We start from the raw sequence: 21115 nt of genomic DNA on the forward strand, positions 1-21115 counted from the left end.
GATAGGAACTGGCTATTTTCATTCGATTTATATTTTCATTGTTGCACAGTGTTGTTATTACAGATACACCTGCAGATATCCTCCTCAGAATTGGCTTTTATCCACAGAATAGAATGCTCAAAATTTTGTATTGGACAGATGGGAAGGAAATTTGGCACACAATTTAAGGAACATACAGTAATATGTGAAAATTGCCTATCAATCTTTGCTGTACACATGACACCAGCCACAAAATACATAACATAGATGAATCACTACAAATGTTACAAAAGTTACAGAAAGGTAAATTCATGGATGTGATGGAAGAAATTGAAATTTACAGATACATAAATCACCCATCAGACAGAATTTTAAATGAACAAAAACATGTGTAAAATGGAAAATTCCTAGACAACTTTATACCAGTTCTGTGATGAAGCATTACAGAACCATAGAATGTATAATTATCATATATTCATTAATAAATATGACTAATGTAAAAGAACAGACAACCACAAAGTAGGTCATGAGAAGCTTTATTCTCATGGTTTTCAGTAATGTTATCGACTTTAATATAAGACATTTAACAACCATTCAAAAATGACATATTCCCACAATAACAGAACAAATATTTACAAGTCATTTTAAAGAAATTACGTATACTCATATTTACACCAGTGTTGAATGATAGTTAAATATAATTGAGAATAAAGTGATATATAGCTCAGTTAACAAATTTTTGTAAAATAACTATAATATTCCTAGTGTAAATACATTAAAACCTTCAAACTTATGGATAAGAGCTGAGCAACAAATGCTCAAAAGTAACACACTTCTAAAACAGGGAAAAACTATTTCTAAAAGCAAAGAAGATGTGACTTACCAAACGAAAGCACTGGCAGGTTGATAGACACACAAAATTCTAGCTTTCGCAGCCAACGGCTGCTTCATTAGGAAAGAGGGAAGGAGAGGGAAAGACGAAAGGATGTGGGTTTTAAGGGAGAGGGTAAGGAGTCATTCCAATCTCGGGAGCGGAAAGATTTACCTTAGGGGGAAAAAGGGATGGTATACACTCGCATACACAGACACAAGCAGACATTTATAAAGGCAAAACTATTTCTAATTTATTTTGCGACTACTTCATGCAGTCATAGAAGCAAGAAATGTATATGGCACAATATACTATGAAAGAATCATCCATAAAGTAAGTTATTATCCACTTTGACACTAACTTTCATCATTTGACAATATTCTGCAATGGAAGTCATTGAAGGCATCATACATTGCTCTCTTGATAGCCAAATGTGTTTCATTCAGCATCTCTCTGTCTGTCATTCTTAAGCACGTTCAGCTGATTCTTGCAGAAGCCACACCTAAGTATGGCAAGAATGCGATCTTCTGTTCTCTTTCGTTGTTTTGTCCTCCTTTGCGCTCCCCCCCCCCCCCTCTCTCTCTCCCCCCCCCCCCCCCTCCTCTTCTTTTTCCTTCATCTCTGTGTGCCCCCAGTGCCTTCTGGATTTCTTTAGCCATACCAAAGAAGCTTATTATAGCTTGCACTGCACACTGAAATTCAGGTATATTTCTGAGTCTTACTAAAATGTCATTAGCTAATGTTTTAACTTGTATCTGGTTTAGTATGCAGTTTCTGAGTACTGATTTCACTTCATTGTTTCGCCAGTCGTTGCTCGTGATTCTGGATTCCACTCAGCTTTGTGTCCTTTTTTTCTGCAGGTATTAGTGCATGTGACCCCATTACTGGGCAGTACTTGTGCAACCCAGGCATTACAGGGCTCACCTGTGAACATATGTGCCCAGTCGGTACATACGGCCTGAACTGCCAGAATAAATGTGCCTGTGAGAACGGCTTAGAATGTCACCATGTTACAGGTCAGTATACAGTGAGAATTTATAAATTATAGTATGTGTGTATATGCTTACAACTGTAATGTGATGATTTTCGTGATTCCTCAAATAAGTAGAACTGTTGAGTTTTCCATGCAAAATTTAAAGAAATTAAGTCAGTGCTATTGCACAATTATTCAACATTCATGCTGTTATTGATAATGTATTTTAGATTTATATAAGACCAAAAAGACATTAACACCCTCCTTTCCCAAGACTTATATGATTTCGAATTGTAAATGGTAACAGTAAGGTGTAGTAGATGAGTACTACTTTTTCCTAACTGTGATTAGTGTTGCCAGTGCAGGATTCTGTGCACAAACTGACTTCTCAATTACGTCTCATAAATGTTCAGTAGGTGGCCAAATCCTTTGCTCAAACTGCCCAGAATGTTCTTCAAACCAATCAATTCTTTTTTGTGTGCCTGTTGACAAATCAATTCTTCTACTATTTGGTGAGTGGTCCACTTTATTCGTATATTATTTGCATTTGGCAGAATGTTTCTTTTAAGAAGAAGAAGTAGATAGTATGCAGCAGAGGACATGGATAATTGCAGAAGGATGTCAAGAAATTTCATTCATTATACTTCAAAAGAAACCAGATTGTGAATAAGTAAAAGTGGGAAATTAGTATGGAATGCAAAATCTACATTGTTTAGTGACTGTAGCTGAAGAGAAAACTACCATAAAGGTGTGACGATAAAATGACAAAGATAGTGTAACTGTTTCCACTCTCAGTAGAGGCCAGTTCTTGAATTGTTACCAGAATTTTTCAACACATGCATTTCCTTTTAAAGAAGTAATTATAATAAGCAAATATTTATAAAAAGGAAAGTCAAGTGAAGTGCAACAAAATTGACTTTGCATAAAACTGTTGCATGTCAGAGAAAGCGTCATCTTTGAGAATGGTCGGCAATGGAAACATGTGCTTCTTGTAGGTGAAATACTGAGTTTAAATTCTCTTTTTTTTTCATTGGGGTAAGTGGCAGGTATATGGATGTTTTGGGAGTATTTCTTCATGAAGACGGTGGAGTTTGTCTCACTCCATATATGAGAGTTGGCTCTGTTTACATTTATTCTATGATTATTCAGGTCTCTTGATGTTTTACTAATGTCTAGGATTGAAAAATATAGTAATATGTAGTAGAGAAAAATTAGAAATGGGCATTAGTCTTTAGTGCATATGACAAAAGTGTCAAGTGGCTTCTTTGTTGCTAATGTGTCTTCAGATGTCACAATGTAACAAGTTGATAGTTATGAACAGCAGTATCATGACTATATATGTTAGATTTTGGTACTTAGTTTGATATTTTTTTTTTCTTATGTAGGTGTGTGTGTTACTGTGTGTGGTGGTGGTGGTTGCCTTGAACAAATGTGGAATTTAAGTTCAGGGAATCACAATCTTTTTTTCTTTTAATGGAAATGCCAGTACTGTGAAATGAGGTGTTATTATTTAATCTTTTTATATTCTACATTTCATTTTGTTGTTATTTTAGTGGCTAATGTGATCAGTGAGCTATTACTCATATTGATGAGGTCATTTATTACTTTCTTGTTCATTGGAGGGGCCTAAAGTTTCCCTGTAATGTTAGGAGTTTCTGTTGTTACGGTTCATTTTAGATGGCTCATGCCCATGCTTTGTTAGATGTTCAGCAAACGTAGAATGGCTATTTTCATCCTTAAAATTTCTTTTATGTTCTTTCTATCAAGTCTTGAAATTTCTGCCTGTCATCCTTGGATAACACTAATTTACAATCTTGACTTTGTAACTAGTATCTACCAGTTCCTTGGTATTTGTCTGCTTTTTCTGTCGGTGTTTGTAATTGTGACTGGTATGTGTTTCTTGTTCTGCATGCTATGTATAATCCTTGTTTGTTCAATGTATCTGCTGTTCTGTGTGATGATTTTTTTTTTTTTTTTTATGTTAATGTGTACCGTTTATTTTTGTCAGTCATGAGTGTTCCTCTTCTGTGTATTCATATGCATTGTAACATAAGTAGTGATTGTGCAGTTTTATTATGTTGTGTCATCTGCTTATTTTATTTTTCTTTAGGTGTGTTTTGGGTCTTTTTACTATTTGATTGATATATCCATTGTTTCATAATTTTCTCAAGTGAGTGGTGTTTCATTCAATCCATAATGATATGTTGGGGTGCTGTTAGTTTCTTGTTTTGTGGGTGATTTGATGTCAGTTGTATAACTGCATATGTTGTAAATGTCAAACTAATGATTAATGCGGTCTCCCTTTGTTGTTGTATCCAGGAAATGTATTGTTTTTGCATTTATTTTTCCATGGTGAATTGTCCATTTGTACATTTTTATGGATGCTGTTTATGTCTGTATATAGTTTATATATTTTCTCAATTGGTTCATCTATCGTACAGGTAGATCACTTATTGTGTGTCACAAAATTTCTTGAGACAACTGCTCGATATGGTCAGATGGTGACTTCTGGTAAGTAGCTGCTACCTATGTCCACACTGTGATTGTTTGTAATGGAGGCTACACTTGAGTCACTTGTGAAAAATCAACTTGTGTGCTGCCAGAAGATGGTAGTGTGTTCGGAGCCTTTACTGGAAGCTGAATGCGGTCTTCTGCATAAGCACCAAGTGACTGGTGCTGCTACCAAGTGTTGTTGTGTCCAGGAGCCGAATCAAAATTGGTAGCTAGGTGGATACTCCTCTGTTGGGATCTGACTGTCATAAGAAATTATCAATTTTCTTTATATTTAATGATGACAATTGTGTGGTTTCAGGCTGTACTTAACTGGAATCCTGAGTCACTCTTTATGAAGTCTGTTCAAAAAATTCTGGAACATTCTTAATTTTGTACCAATGGTGTGTTGGAGCAAAATTGAGTTGGTATTCCTGCACACATCTATGTTTAATGTTTAAATGCCGGAAGTTTCATTGCTGTATGTCTGTTAGTTATTGTTCAGTGCTGCATTCAGTAGAACATTGTGTAGCACAGTTTGTGAATTTTGAGATGGCGGAGTTAGAGGAGGAATGCCTCAGGATTAAATTTTGCCTGAAACTCAAGAAAATCTTTATATATACAGACTAAATGATGCAGAAAACCTACTGTGATGAGTCCTTAAGCCATTCTTGATGTTACGAATGGTTCACACGGTTTAAAAATGGCCTAACAGAAGTTAAAGATGACACTTGTTCAGGATGCCCTTTGATGTCTGATGACACTCGTGTCAGCAACGTCAACAAAATTGTGTGAGGTAACTGAAGACCAACCATCTGAGAGGTTGCAAAAGAATGTAACATTTCAGTTGGATCATGTCATGATATACTGACAAAGCATCTTGAAATGCATCATGTTGCTGCCAGGTTTGTCCCGTGGCTCGTGAGCCAAGACCGCAAAAATCTTCACCTTGCAATCTGTGAAGAACTTTTTTATTGTGCAAATGAGAACAAGATGTTCCTTAAGACAATCATAACTGGTGACAAGATGTGGGTCTATAGTTACGATGTTGAAGCCATGGTTCAATCTTTACAATGGATTGGTACTCTAAGATCAAAAAAAGCTTGTCAGGTCAGGTCAAATGTTAAAGACATGTTGATAGTTTTCTTTGACTTCTACAGATTAGTTCATCATGAATTCATGCCGAAGGGACAAACTGTTAATCGATGATACTATCGGGAAGTGTTGCAACACATGCAAGAAAATGTGAGAAGGAAATGGCCTGCAAAGTGGTGTGACAGTTAACAGCTCTTGCATCACAATAATGCACCTGCACGTTCATCCCTTTTGATGTGTGACTATTGCGCAAAAATTGAAATAGGTGTGCTCCCTCATTGTCCATACCCTCCAGGCCTGGCCACTGTGATGCAGCAATGGATACACTGATGGCTCTTGGACTGACTGTGGGGTCGGGTGTGCCTTCATCATTGGCACCCTTGTCTTTTAATATCAGGTTCCGGCACACTCCTCAGTATTTACAGCCAAGCTCTTCACCTTGTCTCAAGCCACAGAGTACATCTGGTGACACAGCCTTTTCAATTGTGTCCTCTCCTCAGACTCACTCAGTGCTCTTCAAAGTCTATGTGCACTGTACACCGCCCATCCCATAGAGCAGTGGGTCCAGGAAAACTGTCAATTGCTCACTCTTGGTGGAGCCAGTGTGATGTATCTGTGGGTTCCTGGTCATGTTCGTCTGCCAGGAAATGAGGCTGCTGACACTGCTGCCAAAGCTGCAGTCCTCATACCTCAGCCCATGAGTACCAATATTCCCTCTGATGATCTCTGTGTTGCTGTCTGTGTCCCTTTGATATCGCCAATGGTCCTCCCTTCGCAGCAATAAGCTCCACCTTATTAAGCCTATCCCAGTGGCTTGGATGACCTCCTCTTGGCCTTCCCACTGGGAGGAGGTTATTTTAACTCGGCTGTGTATTGGGCACTGCCCTTTTAGCTATCATCATTTGCTAAGTGGCACTACCCCACCACTTAGTACACATTGCACTCAAGTTTTAACTGTCTGCCACTTCGTAATGGTATGTCCATTTTTTAACCTTCTATGTTCCCTTTTGGGCTTGCCATCTGAGTTATCGGCCACTTTAGCAAATTACGTGCAAGCTGTCAACCGCATCTTACCTTTTATCCACCAAAGCAATAAGGTGAAGGCCATTTAATTTTTAGTTTCGGACCTCTGTTTCCATATTGTGTCTTTTTAGCCATTTTTCCACGTGCCTGTTTTTAGCTGTCTTCTATTATGTCAGTAGGGACTGACATATAGTAATTTTTTAACTCCTCTCTGTCTTCATGTTCTATAGTATTGACTTGGGCATGTATGACCCCAGTTGTTTTTGCACTCTACAGCAAAACAAAACCAAAACAATGATCCAGCAAGAGGCATTCTGACTGTTTCTGTAAGTGGAAACAGCATTGGGAGTGGTGTATCAATTGTGGAAGAGAGAATAATAAGTAAAAGGTAAGCACAGAAAAATTTTGTGGATGAAGTTTAGGAATTTTTTGATGAAACTTCATACTATATTGTCTTCTATGTAAAGATATAATTTCTTCTTTACCACACAGTTCCAGAAAGACAAAATTGTGGACATAATCTTTGTATTTAGATACACCATGCATTGTCCTGTGCTAAGGCAAAGCTCTGCTGTTGCAGATTTATGCTGCTGGCCCAGACATGTACGACAGTGGTGTTTATGTCTCACACGGTACAGCTAGTCTGGCCTTTACACATCATCCCACACTCACGCCCATTTCCTGGGGTCAAATTGGCTTTAACAGAGTTTTGCAGCAGGGCAAAAGATGGGCATAATATTGTGTCTGTTGAGGGATGACTGATCTTAATTTTCACTTCATATCCATAAACTTAAGTTTCTTCAGTTATGATGCATTTCAGTAGTTATACATCATTGTTGACTTCACCTGGTGTCTCCTGCTTAACTCAGATTTGTTGCTATCTTTGTTTGGAATTCAACCATTATTGAAAGAATTTTGCTGTTACACCATTTCACACCCAAGAAATAAAAAGAAAAAAAATTAATAAATTAATGGTATGAGGCAGTTGATACGCCAACATCAGAAACTTCTCTCAAAGTAATATGGTGATTGTTGATAATCATTTACATCACTTTTCCACAATTTCATCAGTTGATGATGTGCTGAGGCATCCAGTATGCTTGTCATCTTCATGCCCTTCATCAAAACACTTACATCACTCATAAATACTTACTTTACACCTAGCACTCTCACCAAAAGCAGTATTCAACATTTCTAAGACTTTGGTGCACATTATTCCATTATTATTGCAAAATTCAAGGGGGGGGGGGGGGGGGGGGGAGGGGGAGGGAGTATTTGCACACAGCTTTAAATGTCTAAAGGTATTATGTTTTAAATTGGAACACACAATCTGCTTGCAGTTCCAGACCACGTTTTTCTCCTATTCAAAATAGCAAACCAGTGTTCAGTTTCTTACTGTAGGAATGTATCAGATTCATTTTTTGTGACTAGTAACATCTATAAAATTATTATTCATGTACAAACTACAGTAGCATTGATTGAAACAATAAATTGGTAAGTATCCATTAGCACAACAAACTGTACTGAAAAGGGTACATTTTGGATAGATCTTTAATGTTTACTTTCATAATATGCAAGTATAATCACCAAATACGGGACAATGATTTTGCAAACTGTGACAAAGGAGAATAGCTGAGCAGAATAGGTAAAGAAAATATGAATGACATTATCACACTCCTGGAAATGCATGTATTGAGTAAGAAACAGTCCTACAGGGAAAAAGTTCCTGCATACAAAATTGTTGGAAGCATAGCCTCAGAAATTCATGGCAGCATAAAACACATTCACAACAATATTAAAAAACATAAACCTATTGACATTGGCAGAGAACACAATGTAGTCTATCTTCCTTGATTTATCAGGGCTAAGAGTAATGTCCATTTACAAACACCTAACACTGGTTGTCCAAATCCACCATTTCCTACTTTAAAGCACCAAGTGATTTACTTTGAACATTTCAACTGCTGTCATACCATCTGAGGTATGCCTTGAACAACAAATACAATGAGATATTAGTGAACTAGATGGAAGAAAACAGCCCAAGCCTTGCATACTATGCTAAAAATCTAAAAACATTACAATCAGCAAGGTGGCAAAGTGAAACAAACCAAGATGTCTGCCTAGTAACTACTGACATTCAGATGATACTATTATCCAAGTTGAAAGTCCTGCCTGGGTTCCCACATTCCTAACATAGACCAGTTATTACAAATATTGGCACATAAATTCCCTTGATAAGAACAGCTCAGAAACCACACTGGAATTTGAGGAAAGCAGACTGGGAATCTTATTTGAAAGAAATTGACTCAAATGCACACTTGAAAGCACCTAAAGTAGCCAACTATAAAAGCTAGCAGCAAAGCAACATATTCCATAAGGTTATAGGAAAGTATACAACTCATTTAGCAACAAGCAGGTGGAATACCTATATAGAGAATATCAAAACATGGGTAACCCAGCCCTGGGAGACAGAATCTTAGTCTATTAATGAATCACGCAAGGAAAGACAGACAGAAGCAACAGAAAAGCTAGATTTCACTAATAGCAGTCAGAAAGCATGGTCCCACCTACAAAATGAGGTGGATCAGCAGTCATTCTGAATCAGGAAACTTACATAATACCTTCCCAAGTAGCATTACAAATAAAGAAATGCGCAGAAAGTATACAGGTTGATCCCATTTTCGAAAAAGAAATAAACATCTAACTCAGGGACAAAAGAGGAAAAAATAGAGGACACTAATCTCTCCGTACCCTTCACAGAGGAGAAACTTGATGCGGAAACCAAATCGTTCAAAAACAGGAAAGCTGCTGGATTGGATACTGTACATCCCAAGTTCATTAAACAAAATGCTGGACAGCAGAAAAATTCCTCATAAATTTAAAATTGCAAAAACTATTGCTATACTCGAGTCAGGAAAACTTAAAGAAGTGAGCCATCGTCCAGTTGCGTTACTGAACATTTGTTACAAGATGCTAAAACGATTTATTTTTAACTTAATACATCTAATAATTGATGCCACAACCGCCTACCCTAGCAGGATTTTGTACAAATTGAAGCTGCTGTGAGCAAGCTCTCATCCTAGTATCATTTACAGAAGAATGTTTCCAAAAGAAAAAGAAAACCTCAGTGGCATTATTGGCTTCACAAAAGCATATGAAACCATGTGGATGGCTGGATTAATATATATGCTAAACCACACAGTTTCAATCCCAAAGATCACATCAATGGAAACCGTTCTTAAAAAGTGCTCTTTTAAATTAACATTGGAAAAACTCCAAGTAAATTCTCTACCATAGAATCATGTGCCACAGGGCTCTCTTCTGGCACCACTTTTATTTAACTTTTACACTATCGGCATAGTCACCACTGATTCTGTAAAGTTTAGCTACGCTGATGACCTAGCTATAGCAAAACAACCAAAGAAGTAGAACAAACACAATCAGATAGAAAAGCTTTACCAATATTACAAAAAGTGGAGGCTTTGCCCAAACCCTATTAAAAAAGAAGTCAGCTTATTCCACCTAACCAACAGAATGGCAAACAGAATTAAATGTTATCTTATGCAACAAAACAGTGAGACATAGTTGACTCCTCAAATATTTGTATGTGACTCTTGACAGATCACTATCATTAAGGAAATACCTAGAACAGGACAGAAAGCTACAATCAAGAAATAAGATAGTACGGAAACTTGCTGATTCTAACTGGGGATTAATGCAGATATTTTAAGAACAACAGCACAAACACTTGTTATTGTGGTGCTGAATACTGTTCTCCTGTTTGAAGTAGTAGCAGCTCCTAGTAGGAGTGAACCACCTATGAAAATTAAGAAGCTCCTTCAGTCATACTGAAACTGGCAAATTGGCTATGCCATGACTAAAGCAACACTAACAAGCGGGGAATTACCTGTAATGACCAGTGTGACTGTGGAACTTTGGGACAAACACTGAAACACATTTTGTACAACTGCCTATAAAGAAAATGCAAGGGTACCTGGAAATACTTTGCAGAAGCAATACCAGCAGCAGTTAACTCAGTGTTGGAGTGTTGTAATATCCAGCTATGATGGAAAATGTATGTGCTAAAATATATAAAATAATTGCTCAGCATCAATTTAGAAACACTGAAAAAATTCTTATATGAGAAACTAGTGCAGAAATGTTACTATTCAGTAGAAGAATTCATAAATGACAGTTTGAGCAGGAGAGAGCAAATACTTAGGACTGTTAATCTTAAAAGTTTGTTACTTTTGAAGAAAAATTATTAACCGCTTAATGAAATAATTATTCAGTAGTGTATATTATATTACTGGTATTATAAGGAAAATTGTAAACCAGTTTTTGTGTTTTGACGTCTCCTGTACTTTTAAGTCAATGGCTTGAAATTGTATGTAATGAGACAATAAACTTCTACTTCTACTGCTACTACTATTATAATGTTCAGTTATTCCAAATTATTGATTTCAAGCACTTCAGATAAAAGATGAAGCATATTGACAATACTAATTTTCTTTAGAACAGGAGATGTTCATGATACTAAACAGTACTTAGCTTTGTGTGTTGAGTCATTGAGGAATATATTGTTCTAATTTGCTCTCCACAAAAAGTCTTAAACTGTTCCTATTTGCAGTAAGTTGGCATCTGTTTTCAACATGTGACTAGAAAAATCTTTAAATAAAAACTCTAACAGCCTGTGTAAATTAACTTGCACATTTGTTTCATAAAATTAACTTCCACACATTTCAGGTCTTAGCCAAAACTTAGACAATCAACAACTCAACGAGTATAAGCATTATCAAAGATATCATCTTAATTTATTTAAAGTTACAGATAGTATTAATGAAATTAAATAAGCACACCATGATGCACATCACAAATTGCAATTATGTCCCTGTGGTAAGATGTAATAAAGTCTCATATTTTGCAAACCAAACTCATCGTGTGAGTGCTTTTAGCAGTTAGTATTACAAATTGTTAATTTTGGATATAATTAAACTGACCTGTCTCTTTTTCTTCATTTGGGTCAGTTTCTTTAACATTTTACATCTTTTGATGTATATTATTCTACTCACATTTGTATTAAAGATTGAGGTCATGATCTGTTTGAGACGGATAATTATGAGAGGCATTCAGTAAGTAATGCAACACATTTTTTTCTCTAAGCAAGTTGGTGTTATTCATGAATCCAATAACACTGTATTATTCCCCACTCCTCTGGCTACAGATCTCCATTCAATGTGTCGGTCTTACGCCACCTTACTGGCAGGGCCTGTATGCCCACGTGGTGTCAGTCCAGTGGTTGATTTCAGAGCCAACGTCTTGCTGCATCAAGAAGCTCTCCATCATCTGTGTACTGCTTCCATTGGAGAGCACCCTTGGTTGGGCCAAACAGATGGATGTTGGAAGGTGTGAGATCCAGGCTGTAGGGCTGATGGGGAACAATAGTGAAATCAAGTTTTCTGTGCTGCTCTTGGGTGTGCAGACTTGTGAGAGACCTTGCATTGTAACTGGGAAGGAGAAGTTAATCTGCATTTTTGTGGCAACAGATAGACTGAAGTTGTTTCTTCAGTTCCCTGAGGGTAGTACAATACACTTCAGAGTTTATTGTTGCTCCCGTGAGGGAGGAAATCAAACAGAATAACCCCGGAAGACTGTCTCCGTGACTTTACCAACTTTGGGTGCAACTCTGAACTTTTTCTTCAGAGGAGAGGTAAAGTGGTGCCATTCCATGGATTTGCTTTGAAGTGATTAACTCTTGCTACATCATCTATGATGATGATCAAACAAAAAATTGTCACAGTCAGCCTCGTAACATGCAAGAAATTCTGCACACGTGCCCCATTGCTCTTTACGGTCTTCTATTGGGTGGCGAGGAGCTCAGTAGGCATTCCCCAAGTGGTGAATGGGTGTGTCATCACTACAAACAGAGCAGCTTAGCTGTGCAGCAAGATGTTTGACAGTGATCCCGCACATTTCAACATTGCAGCCAGCCGACACGTGAGGGATCAGACAGGTTTGTGTGGTGAACTAGTTGGTGCGATGACAGATGCCTCACCCAAAAACTTGCCTTGCTTTTGTTAAATGCCAGCCCTCCATAGACATTCTGCAATCACCTACGAGTATCTGTGATGCTCTGATTTTCCGCAAAAAGAAATTCGACGACAGCTCGTCACTTGGAATACCCCTCCATTAGAGATGCTACTTGTAGCACCAGCACTCATCAGAACTTCATGAAGCTGTAGGTACTGAAATAGGAATATTCCATGATGTTCGCCAACAAATCACACTCTTTTTTAACCAAAATTTGCTGAGAAAAAAATGTCTCATTACTTATCGAATGCACATGCTACAAAAGCTGGGTAAAGGCAATATTAATAATAATAAAGGTACTGTTAATAATAATTTGTGTTCGTATACATTTACCTGCAAAATGCAATTTGAAGTATATTGTTATCTTTAGTACAATGATGTATCTCAATTGCATTACAACATTAACAGAAGAAGTGCATGAGTTACATGGTTTTAATGATTCTGCTTGCAGGACAGTGCCATTGCCCACCCGGCTGGTTGGGGAGCGACTGTTCAGAGAGGTGCCCAGAGGACACGTACGGCACAGACTGCAGTCAGCGCTGCACGTGCCAGAACGGCGGGAAGTGCCGCAGCAGTGACGGGGTATGCAACTGTGCTGCCGGTTGGATGGGTGAGCACTGCACACAAGGTGAGGACAGGGGTGGGAACAACTGGTAGTTGGGCTGACAGATGTACTGTGTTTTTTGTTCACTATATTTTAGCCTTAAATTCTGATAATGTATGAGAGGATACCCAAAAGAAACTGAACTAATTTTTTGATGGGCTGAGATTTTGTAGTACTATGTTTTGCCACTATGAGCACATACAGCAAACGTTCCAGAGTCATAAGTTGAGTGCTGTCACTGAAGGAGGTTCGGGAGTAGTTGTGGCAGAGTTTTTATAACGACAACTGTTTTGTGTGATTTTAGTTTTCGCAATGGCTGATTTTCATGCACAGTGTGTGTCAGTGAAATTCTGCTGGAACCTAAACCCTTGAAATGTTAAAACCAGCATAGTTTGGTGGTGATGTGGGGAAAAATGAAGTGTTTCAGTGTTTTCCCATTTCAAAAATAGTGACATGCCAGTTGAACACACACCTTGTTCTACTCATCCTTCCATGGCCCGAACACATGAAAATGTTGAAAACACTCATGCAATCATTAACAAAGATAAAGGCAGACTACTGAAAAAATAAATTAAACAAATTTGCTTTTGAAAATGTGGATAACTATCACCTATATAATGGGATGACAATAATGGGAAAATGTACCACACTGGGACTTGAACCTGGTTTTTCCACTTACCATTAGGCTATTCGAGCACAACTCATGGCCAATCCCAAACTTCCACGTACCATCAGCCATGCATCTACAACCTGTACTCACACACATATTCCCATGCAGGGGAGACACACACACAAAAAAAAAACTTGAAAGTTGCTTGCCCAGTGTCAGCAGATAAATACAATATTGCAGTGCCTTTGTTCATTGTATCATATTCCTGAATAACACATGCACTACACTTAAAAAAAAAGTGTCCTCTGCAGAGGAATATACACATGACTGCATGAGAGCAGTAGACACATGATTGACAAGATGTGAAAGTTTGTGTTTGGCTGCGTGTCATGCTCGGACAGCCTCATTGTAAGCCAACCACTCATTATAAGCAGGAAATCTGAGTTAGAGTCCTGGTCTGCCACAGATTTTTGTCGTCGTCATTCCATTATACAGCTCATGGTTGTCCATCTTTGCAACTGTGAATACATTTAATATATTTCGTAATGGCTTTAGTTGCCACTGTGCCTATTCCTTCAGATATTCATGCATGCATGCATACATACAATCAAGTCAGTGGAAGACTTAAAGTTCACCTGGCCCCAAAAAACATGTCAAGTGAAATCAGACATTAAGGCAATGCTGATTTGTTTTATCAGTGTGAGAGGAGTCATCAGTAGCGTTTGTTAGACGGTTAACCAGGCTTTCTGCTTGGGTGTTTCGAAAAGGTGGCACAACAGTGTGCAGCTGAAGCAGCCTCATTTGGGACGGTTGGGTGACTGGTTTTTTCCATTGTGGAAATGCCCCTGCTCACATAGCACTGTCTGTGTGACAGTTCTTGATCAAAATTGGTATCATCCCCATTTGTCGTGCTCCCACCACTGACCTTTCCCTGTATGACTTTTTTCCCATTTCCTAGTATGAAAAGAGTCGTGAAAGGAAAGTGTTCTTCTGATATTGCTGAGGTGAAGGAAGAAATGATGGAGGCACTGTCAAGGACCATGAAAGATGAATTTAAGCAATTTCTTGAAAAATGGAATAAAGGATTAGACAAGTGTATTAGTGCAAGGGGATTGAATTTGTGCTTAAAACATGAATAAATACGTAATAAATAAATATGTTTGGAGTTTTTCAGATACCCCCTTGTATGTTACACTTTCTTCACTTCCAACTTCTCACTCCAGCTCTCATTTGCACATTTTGTAAGTTCGTGTACCTGATATTGAGTCTTCAGTAGCCTTGTACTGATAACTGGCTTCCATCCGTTGAAGGATCAGGTGACCATATGTCAAATAATTTACACAGAACTGCTATAATTAATTTGCAATCTCATCAGGTTTACTTATACCCAGTGTTCCCTTTTGGTGATAAGCTTTGCCACAAATGATAGTTAAAACATTTGCACCAGGTAGGCAAATCACATTGATAGATAGCGTATAACAAAGTTTTCTATTGGCAAGCTAACACAATGTTTCATAGTTTTGTCAAGGACATTCACATTTTACAGTCTGGCACTGACTGACTAATAGCACATGACTTTTACATTTCAATATCTGAAGAGAGATTGTCTCAAAGTCAATATACATTGTAATTCGCTGTTGACTATGTGGTGTATTGTTTTGGTAGGCTAACAAGAACTCACTCACAACACAATGTTTATGTTCTGGCAGTGAAACAGCAACTGACTGTCATGCCTACTCATGTTGTTTTGGTGCAAGAGTTTGCAGAACTTTCGTTCTGCGTATTAGTATTCCAGTTGCTGTGGGTTTATTTATTGGTTGTCAGTTTTTCTTTATTGGTCTCTGTTGGTATCTCAGTTAGCATGTTGTCATTTTGTGACTTAGAGATAGTGAGTGGCGCTGTGGACAATGGAATGTGGAACAGCAAGTGGAACTAGATTTGCATAATATTAAAAAATAAACGATGTTAGTACCTTTCAAATGTAGATGTAAAAGACAAAAAAACATTAGGACACAAAGACATGGTAGACAAACAAACAAGCCTCTTTGACTATGACCTGTACAGCTGGAAAATAGCAAAAACAGTAGCTACTATTTTATGAATGTAAATTTCTGTGGATTCCCAAACCATGGAAAAAAGTTTTGAGAAAATTAAATTTTCCAAATTGAATAATTTACAAACCAGCAAGTTGTTCTAGTCAAAGTAGGTATTTTTGGAATTTGAAAAATCTGGGCTGCAAAATTATGGTACCAAATTTTAGAAATAATCACTAGTTGACATGACAGCTTCTGTGGGGGCACCAGTGGCTACAGCTGGCAGCTCTGCTGCGCTGCTGTCAGCCTCGCGACACTCAGCATGTTGAGACTGGAACATTCTGGTAAACAAATACTGTGAATGTGAATAACTTTTGAAATATCCAACTTTTGGAAAAAGTAGGATAACTGTTGAGAGCTTTCAAATGAGCTGTGTTACTTTAGAAATGAACAGTTGTTTACTCACTGAAAATACCACCTGACAGTGTTTTGTGTGAATCACGAATCCTGAATATTTCTTTAAATAGAATATTTTGATAACAACTGAGTGTACTACTACCATTGAAATTCTATAAAATATCGAGAATGTAATAAATTTCGGTGTAAAAAAGTGTGAATAAGAAATTAGCAGTTTTGTGTAACTATGATGTATGTGCACTTGACAAAATGAGATCAAGTAGAGAAAAAATTGTATTAATAAGAGGAGTGGTATAAATAAAAGTAGGAAGTCTCGGTCTTTAAAAAAAGCCAACTAACAAGACCAGAGTGCACTAGGGATTATCAATTTTAACTAAATTTTGAAACTTCCTGGCAGATTAAAACTGTGTGCCGGACCGAGACTCGAACTCGGGACCTTTTCCTTTCGCGGGCAAGTGCTCTACCAACTGAACTACCCAAGCACGACTCATGCCCCATCCTCACAGCTTTACTTCTGCCAGTACCTCGTCTCCTACCTTCCAAACTTAACAGAAGCTCTCCTGCGAAGATAGGAGACGAGATACTGGCAGAAGTAAAGCTGTGAGGACGGGGCGTGAGTCGTGCTTGGGTAGCTCAGTTGGTAGAGGACTTGCCCGCGAAAGGCAAAGGTCCCGAGTTCGAGTCTCGGTCCGGCACACAGTTTTAATCTGCCAGGAAGTTTCATATCAGTGCACACTCCACTGCAAACTGAAAATCTCATTCTGTTAACTAAATTTTCTTAAAAACTTGAGCTGAGAAATGAACTGTTTTGGAGCTATGTCCAAAAAATGACACAGCAAATTGAAGACGAGTATGCATTAGGCTCATTGCAGATGTGAGTAACAACAACATGTGCTCATTACATCATCAGAAATGTTTCAAAACACACATGGTACATCACAACAAGAATTGTGCAGCAGTACTTGGCTGGAAGGCAAACTGGTATGGTTATAAGCTGAAGAAATCAGGCAGTGTGGCTGCTACACCATAAACCAGTAGTTAAATTAAAATGACTGATATAACAGAACATATTTTAAATGGTTATTATTGACTGAAGGGCTGTCGCTACGACACAAAGCAATTGGCGTATAATGCTATTTCAAGTTTTTACTGACTGCATATGAGCAAAAATGCCCTCAGTGGAACACAAGCATAAAATAGTTTAACAGTGATGCCTCTTTACATCACTTCTTAGCTGATCCAGTTGCGAAGCAAAACTTTTCACGCTCTTTAAATTGTGTGGTTATTTTCTTAATCTTACAACAGGACTCTTTGCAAGTTGCATGGCATATTTGAGGCTATTTCTTCACCTCTTCAATAAACAGATCCACATTCAAACTGGCTGCATCCGTGGCAGCTGTTGCTAGGGTTGCAAACAAGTGTCCACTGCCCAGTTCTTCCACAAAAACTGGTGCTGCATTAAAAGTTAATGCCGTTAGTTTGTTAAGGTGATAAGCTGTACTGCAGGAAAAGCAGTACACCAAGATAGTAGACACGTTTCACTATAACGTGCAATGTTATTAATAATGAAATCTAAAGAAAACATGTTTTCATTTGTGCAAATTTACAGAGAGAATGAATGAAATTTTAGTGGGGCATAGCAGCAACTTACTCCAGTGGTTCTCAATCTTCCTGAAATCATAACCCCTGATTAACATCCTAGGGTATTACTACAATAACAATAGTCCACCAGCTTAGCTGGGTGGTAACATGCTCACCTCCCATGCAAGCGGGCCCGTGTTCGAGTCTCGGCTGGGTTGAAGATTTCCTCCACTCGTGGACTGCGTGTTGTGCTGTCCTCACCATCATTTAATCCTCATCACCGGCACCCAAGTCGCCCAGTGAGGCTCCGACTGAAATAAGACTTGCACTTGGTGGCCCAACTTCCCCGGATGGGGCCTCCCGGCCAACAATGCCGCACAATAATTTCATTTCACAATAAGAATTTCAGCATACAATGTTACCCATTTCACAGGATTTAAAGTTGACTATTATTGAGTGCTACTGGAAATTAACTGATTTGTACTTCATCACCTGAAAGGTTACATATTGAAAGTATGCAATAGTTACTCTTGCAGGAATTGAACCAATGATAGGTTGTTGAAAAAGTAGAAGCTGTAATCACGCAAAAATATGGTTGCCAGCCTAATCAGGCAAAAGTAATTTCAAGCAGATGAAAAGAAAATCAAGTAAATTAACTGCTGTATTAAACTTTGGCTCTAATTGAAATCTGTTTGGTACATCAGACATGAAATCAACAGCATGTATTAGCAAAATGATTCCCTGCTACCATCCTTATATCCTTGTTCTGTTTTATATCACTCTGCAACATTATGGCCAGATATTTAAACAGTACAAGTATGCCAAGCAGCACAATACCAATGCTGTATATTAACATTACGAGATTCACAGTGCAGCAGTTTGTGTGTTGATATGAAGCTGCCTGTAAGTGTGCTGGTCCAGTACTTGAACCTGGGACCCTTACCTTTACCAGGCAAGTGCTTTAGCGACTGAGCTACCCAAGCATGGCTCATAATATGTCCCCACAGCTTTACTTCCAGCAGTATCTTGTCTCTTACCTTCCAACCTTCACAGAAGATTTCCTGTGAAACTTGAGGAACTAGCATTCCAGCAAGAAAGTATATTGTAGAGTGTTGGGGAAAGTAAAGCTGTGAGGGCAAGTCATGAGTTGTGCTTGTGTAACTCAGGTATGGTATTTCCGTCTGAAAGGCAAAGGCCCCGAGTTCGAGTCTCAGTCCTTCACGTAGTTTTAATCTTCCAGGAAGTTTAATATCAGTACACACTCTGCTGCAGAATCGAAAATTTGTTCTGGAAACTTAACCCAGGATGTAATTAACCAATGTCTCTGCAGTGTCCTGTTTTCTAGAGTGTCAGTCCCGCAAGCTTCACAGGAGAATTTCTGTGAAGTAGGGAGTGTACGAGAAGAGGCGCTGGTGGAAATAAAGCTGTGAGGATGAGTTGTGAGTTGTGCGTTGGTACCTCAGTTTGTAGGGCACTTGCCTGCAAAAGGCAAAGGTTCCGAGTTTGAGTCTTGATCCAGCAGACAGTTTTAGCCTACCAGGTAGTTTCAAGTTTCATTACAAAATTGTTTTTTTAATCATCTGAATTAATGTGCATTTTCATTTTACATTTAGAGCAGCTGCTACACATCACACCAGCTAGAACTTCGTTTTGCTTACTACAAACACAGCCATTTGTATTGTAGTGTTAATGGCAGCCTACACATGGGACAACAATTTCTGTCTGTTGCTCATTTGTGACCAGTGGTTTGGGATTACACAGTAGCAGGTGCAGATGTGGAGGGGCTATGCTGTGCTTGATGTTCAGTAAGGCAGCCATCCATCTTGGCAGTCAGTCTTGGCCAAATGGAACCTCGATAATGAGTATGCCTGCCACCATGTTACTCTGCAGTTGAACATTTGGCCACTGTTATGTGCAAATGTCCCATAAATCGAGATAGTCAAATACTGCACTATCTTGCCAAGTGGAGATCCACAATTAGGTGCCTTTCAAACTATAATCAGGTGCTGATAATGCTGTCTCACACCAGTATGCAGATCCTCCATGTCCTTCAGAGTGATCACTCAATATCCAATGCTGTTCACACCACTGAGTTACAGCATCACCCCCCCCCCCCCCACACACACACACACTCTCTCTCTCTCTCTCTCTCTCTCTCTCTCTCTCTCTCTCAGTGGAACCATGCTTAACGAGCACCTCCCATAATGTGCAATTCACTTGTTGAGCCTTGTTGAGCCAAACAAATTGTAAAAAACATGACTAGCTTAAGGAGCAATGTTTCTCATAACAAGTGGTGATGATTTAGTGTGATGTCACCAGTTGCTTGCATGTGGCAGGGGAAATGTTCAACAATATCAACAGTATGAACACCTTTTGTTGTTGGCAGCAGCATATGAGCAATGTCTTTAGTACGTACTGCAGTTTAGTACTCTTTCTACTGCCATTATAATGCATATAGTGCAGCTTGTGATCACACACTTTTTATAAACTTGTGTTCACACAGTGTTTTTTGTGTGAAAATTTTAATAACTTTCTTAGAAATGTCGCCAAAGATGATCATAAGAGAGAGAAAATTACCTTCAAAATCAAAAGTAAATTCATTGAAAAATGAGAAGGTGGTGTGAGCACTGCATGATCTATCATGCATGTACAATCAGTCTATATCAACTATTTGCACCATCCTCAAGAACAAGGAGAAGATTAAAGAGACGGAAGCTTCAACGGGAGTGACAAGGGTATCTGCACACCAATACCACAACTGGACATCCACTGCATTGCGACATGTGGTCCTTTCAGATAAATCAAGTTTTATGCCCCATCAGACAGATGGCTGTTGGCGTGTACAGCACGAAACATGTGAAAGCCAACACTTTGCAACATCTGTCAGGAGGGTTATGATCAGGGGAATGTTTCTGTGGCCTACGGGATTCTCTCAGTCATCTTGTCATTCTGGAACATTCAATGGATCAACACAAGAAAGAATTCATCCCCAGGGGAAGTGTCCACCCCTACACGCAATTTGTTTTTCCTCGGCACAGTAGCATCTACCGACAGGACAGTGCAGTGTGTCACACAGCTCGCAGTATATGTGTGCAGTTCGAAGAGCACCAGGATGAGTTTACTGCTCTCCCTTGGCCACCAAACTCTCTGGATCTAAACCCAAATGAGAATCTGTGAGACCACCTACATTGATCTGTTTGTGCCACAGATCCTCAGCCAAGCTGGCCTCAGCACTGGAGTCGGCATAGCTCCACGTTGCTGTCGGTACTTTCCAGAACGTCGTTGACACTCTTCCTGCCAGTCTTGCAGCTGTCTGTCCTATGAAAGGCTGTTAGTCAGGACTTTGACA

At 38.7% G+C, this 21115-nt stretch overlaps 1 protein-coding gene across 1 annotated transcript in view; it reads left to right on the forward strand.

Annotated features, from left to right (window-relative positions):
• Positions 1 to 21115, forward strand: part of LOC126428354 (protein draper-like) — a 216633-nt gene that overhangs the window by 174284 nt on the left and 21234 nt on the right. Inside the window, exons 14-15 of the mRNA XM_050090285.1 lie at positions 1711 to 1866; positions 12973 to 13149. Of these exons, the coding sequence (XP_049946242.1) occupies positions 1711 to 1866; positions 12973 to 13149 (333 nt within the window). The remainder of the gene's footprint in view (positions 1 to 1710; positions 1867 to 12972; positions 13150 to 21115) is intronic.

Source organism: Schistocerca serialis, chromosome 12 (genome assembly GCF_023864345.2).
Source record: "Schistocerca serialis cubense isolate TAMUIC-IGC-003099 chromosome 12, iqSchSeri2.2, whole genome shotgun sequence".
Classification (NCBI taxonomy): Eukaryota; Metazoa; Arthropoda; class Insecta; order Orthoptera; family Acrididae; genus Schistocerca; species Schistocerca serialis.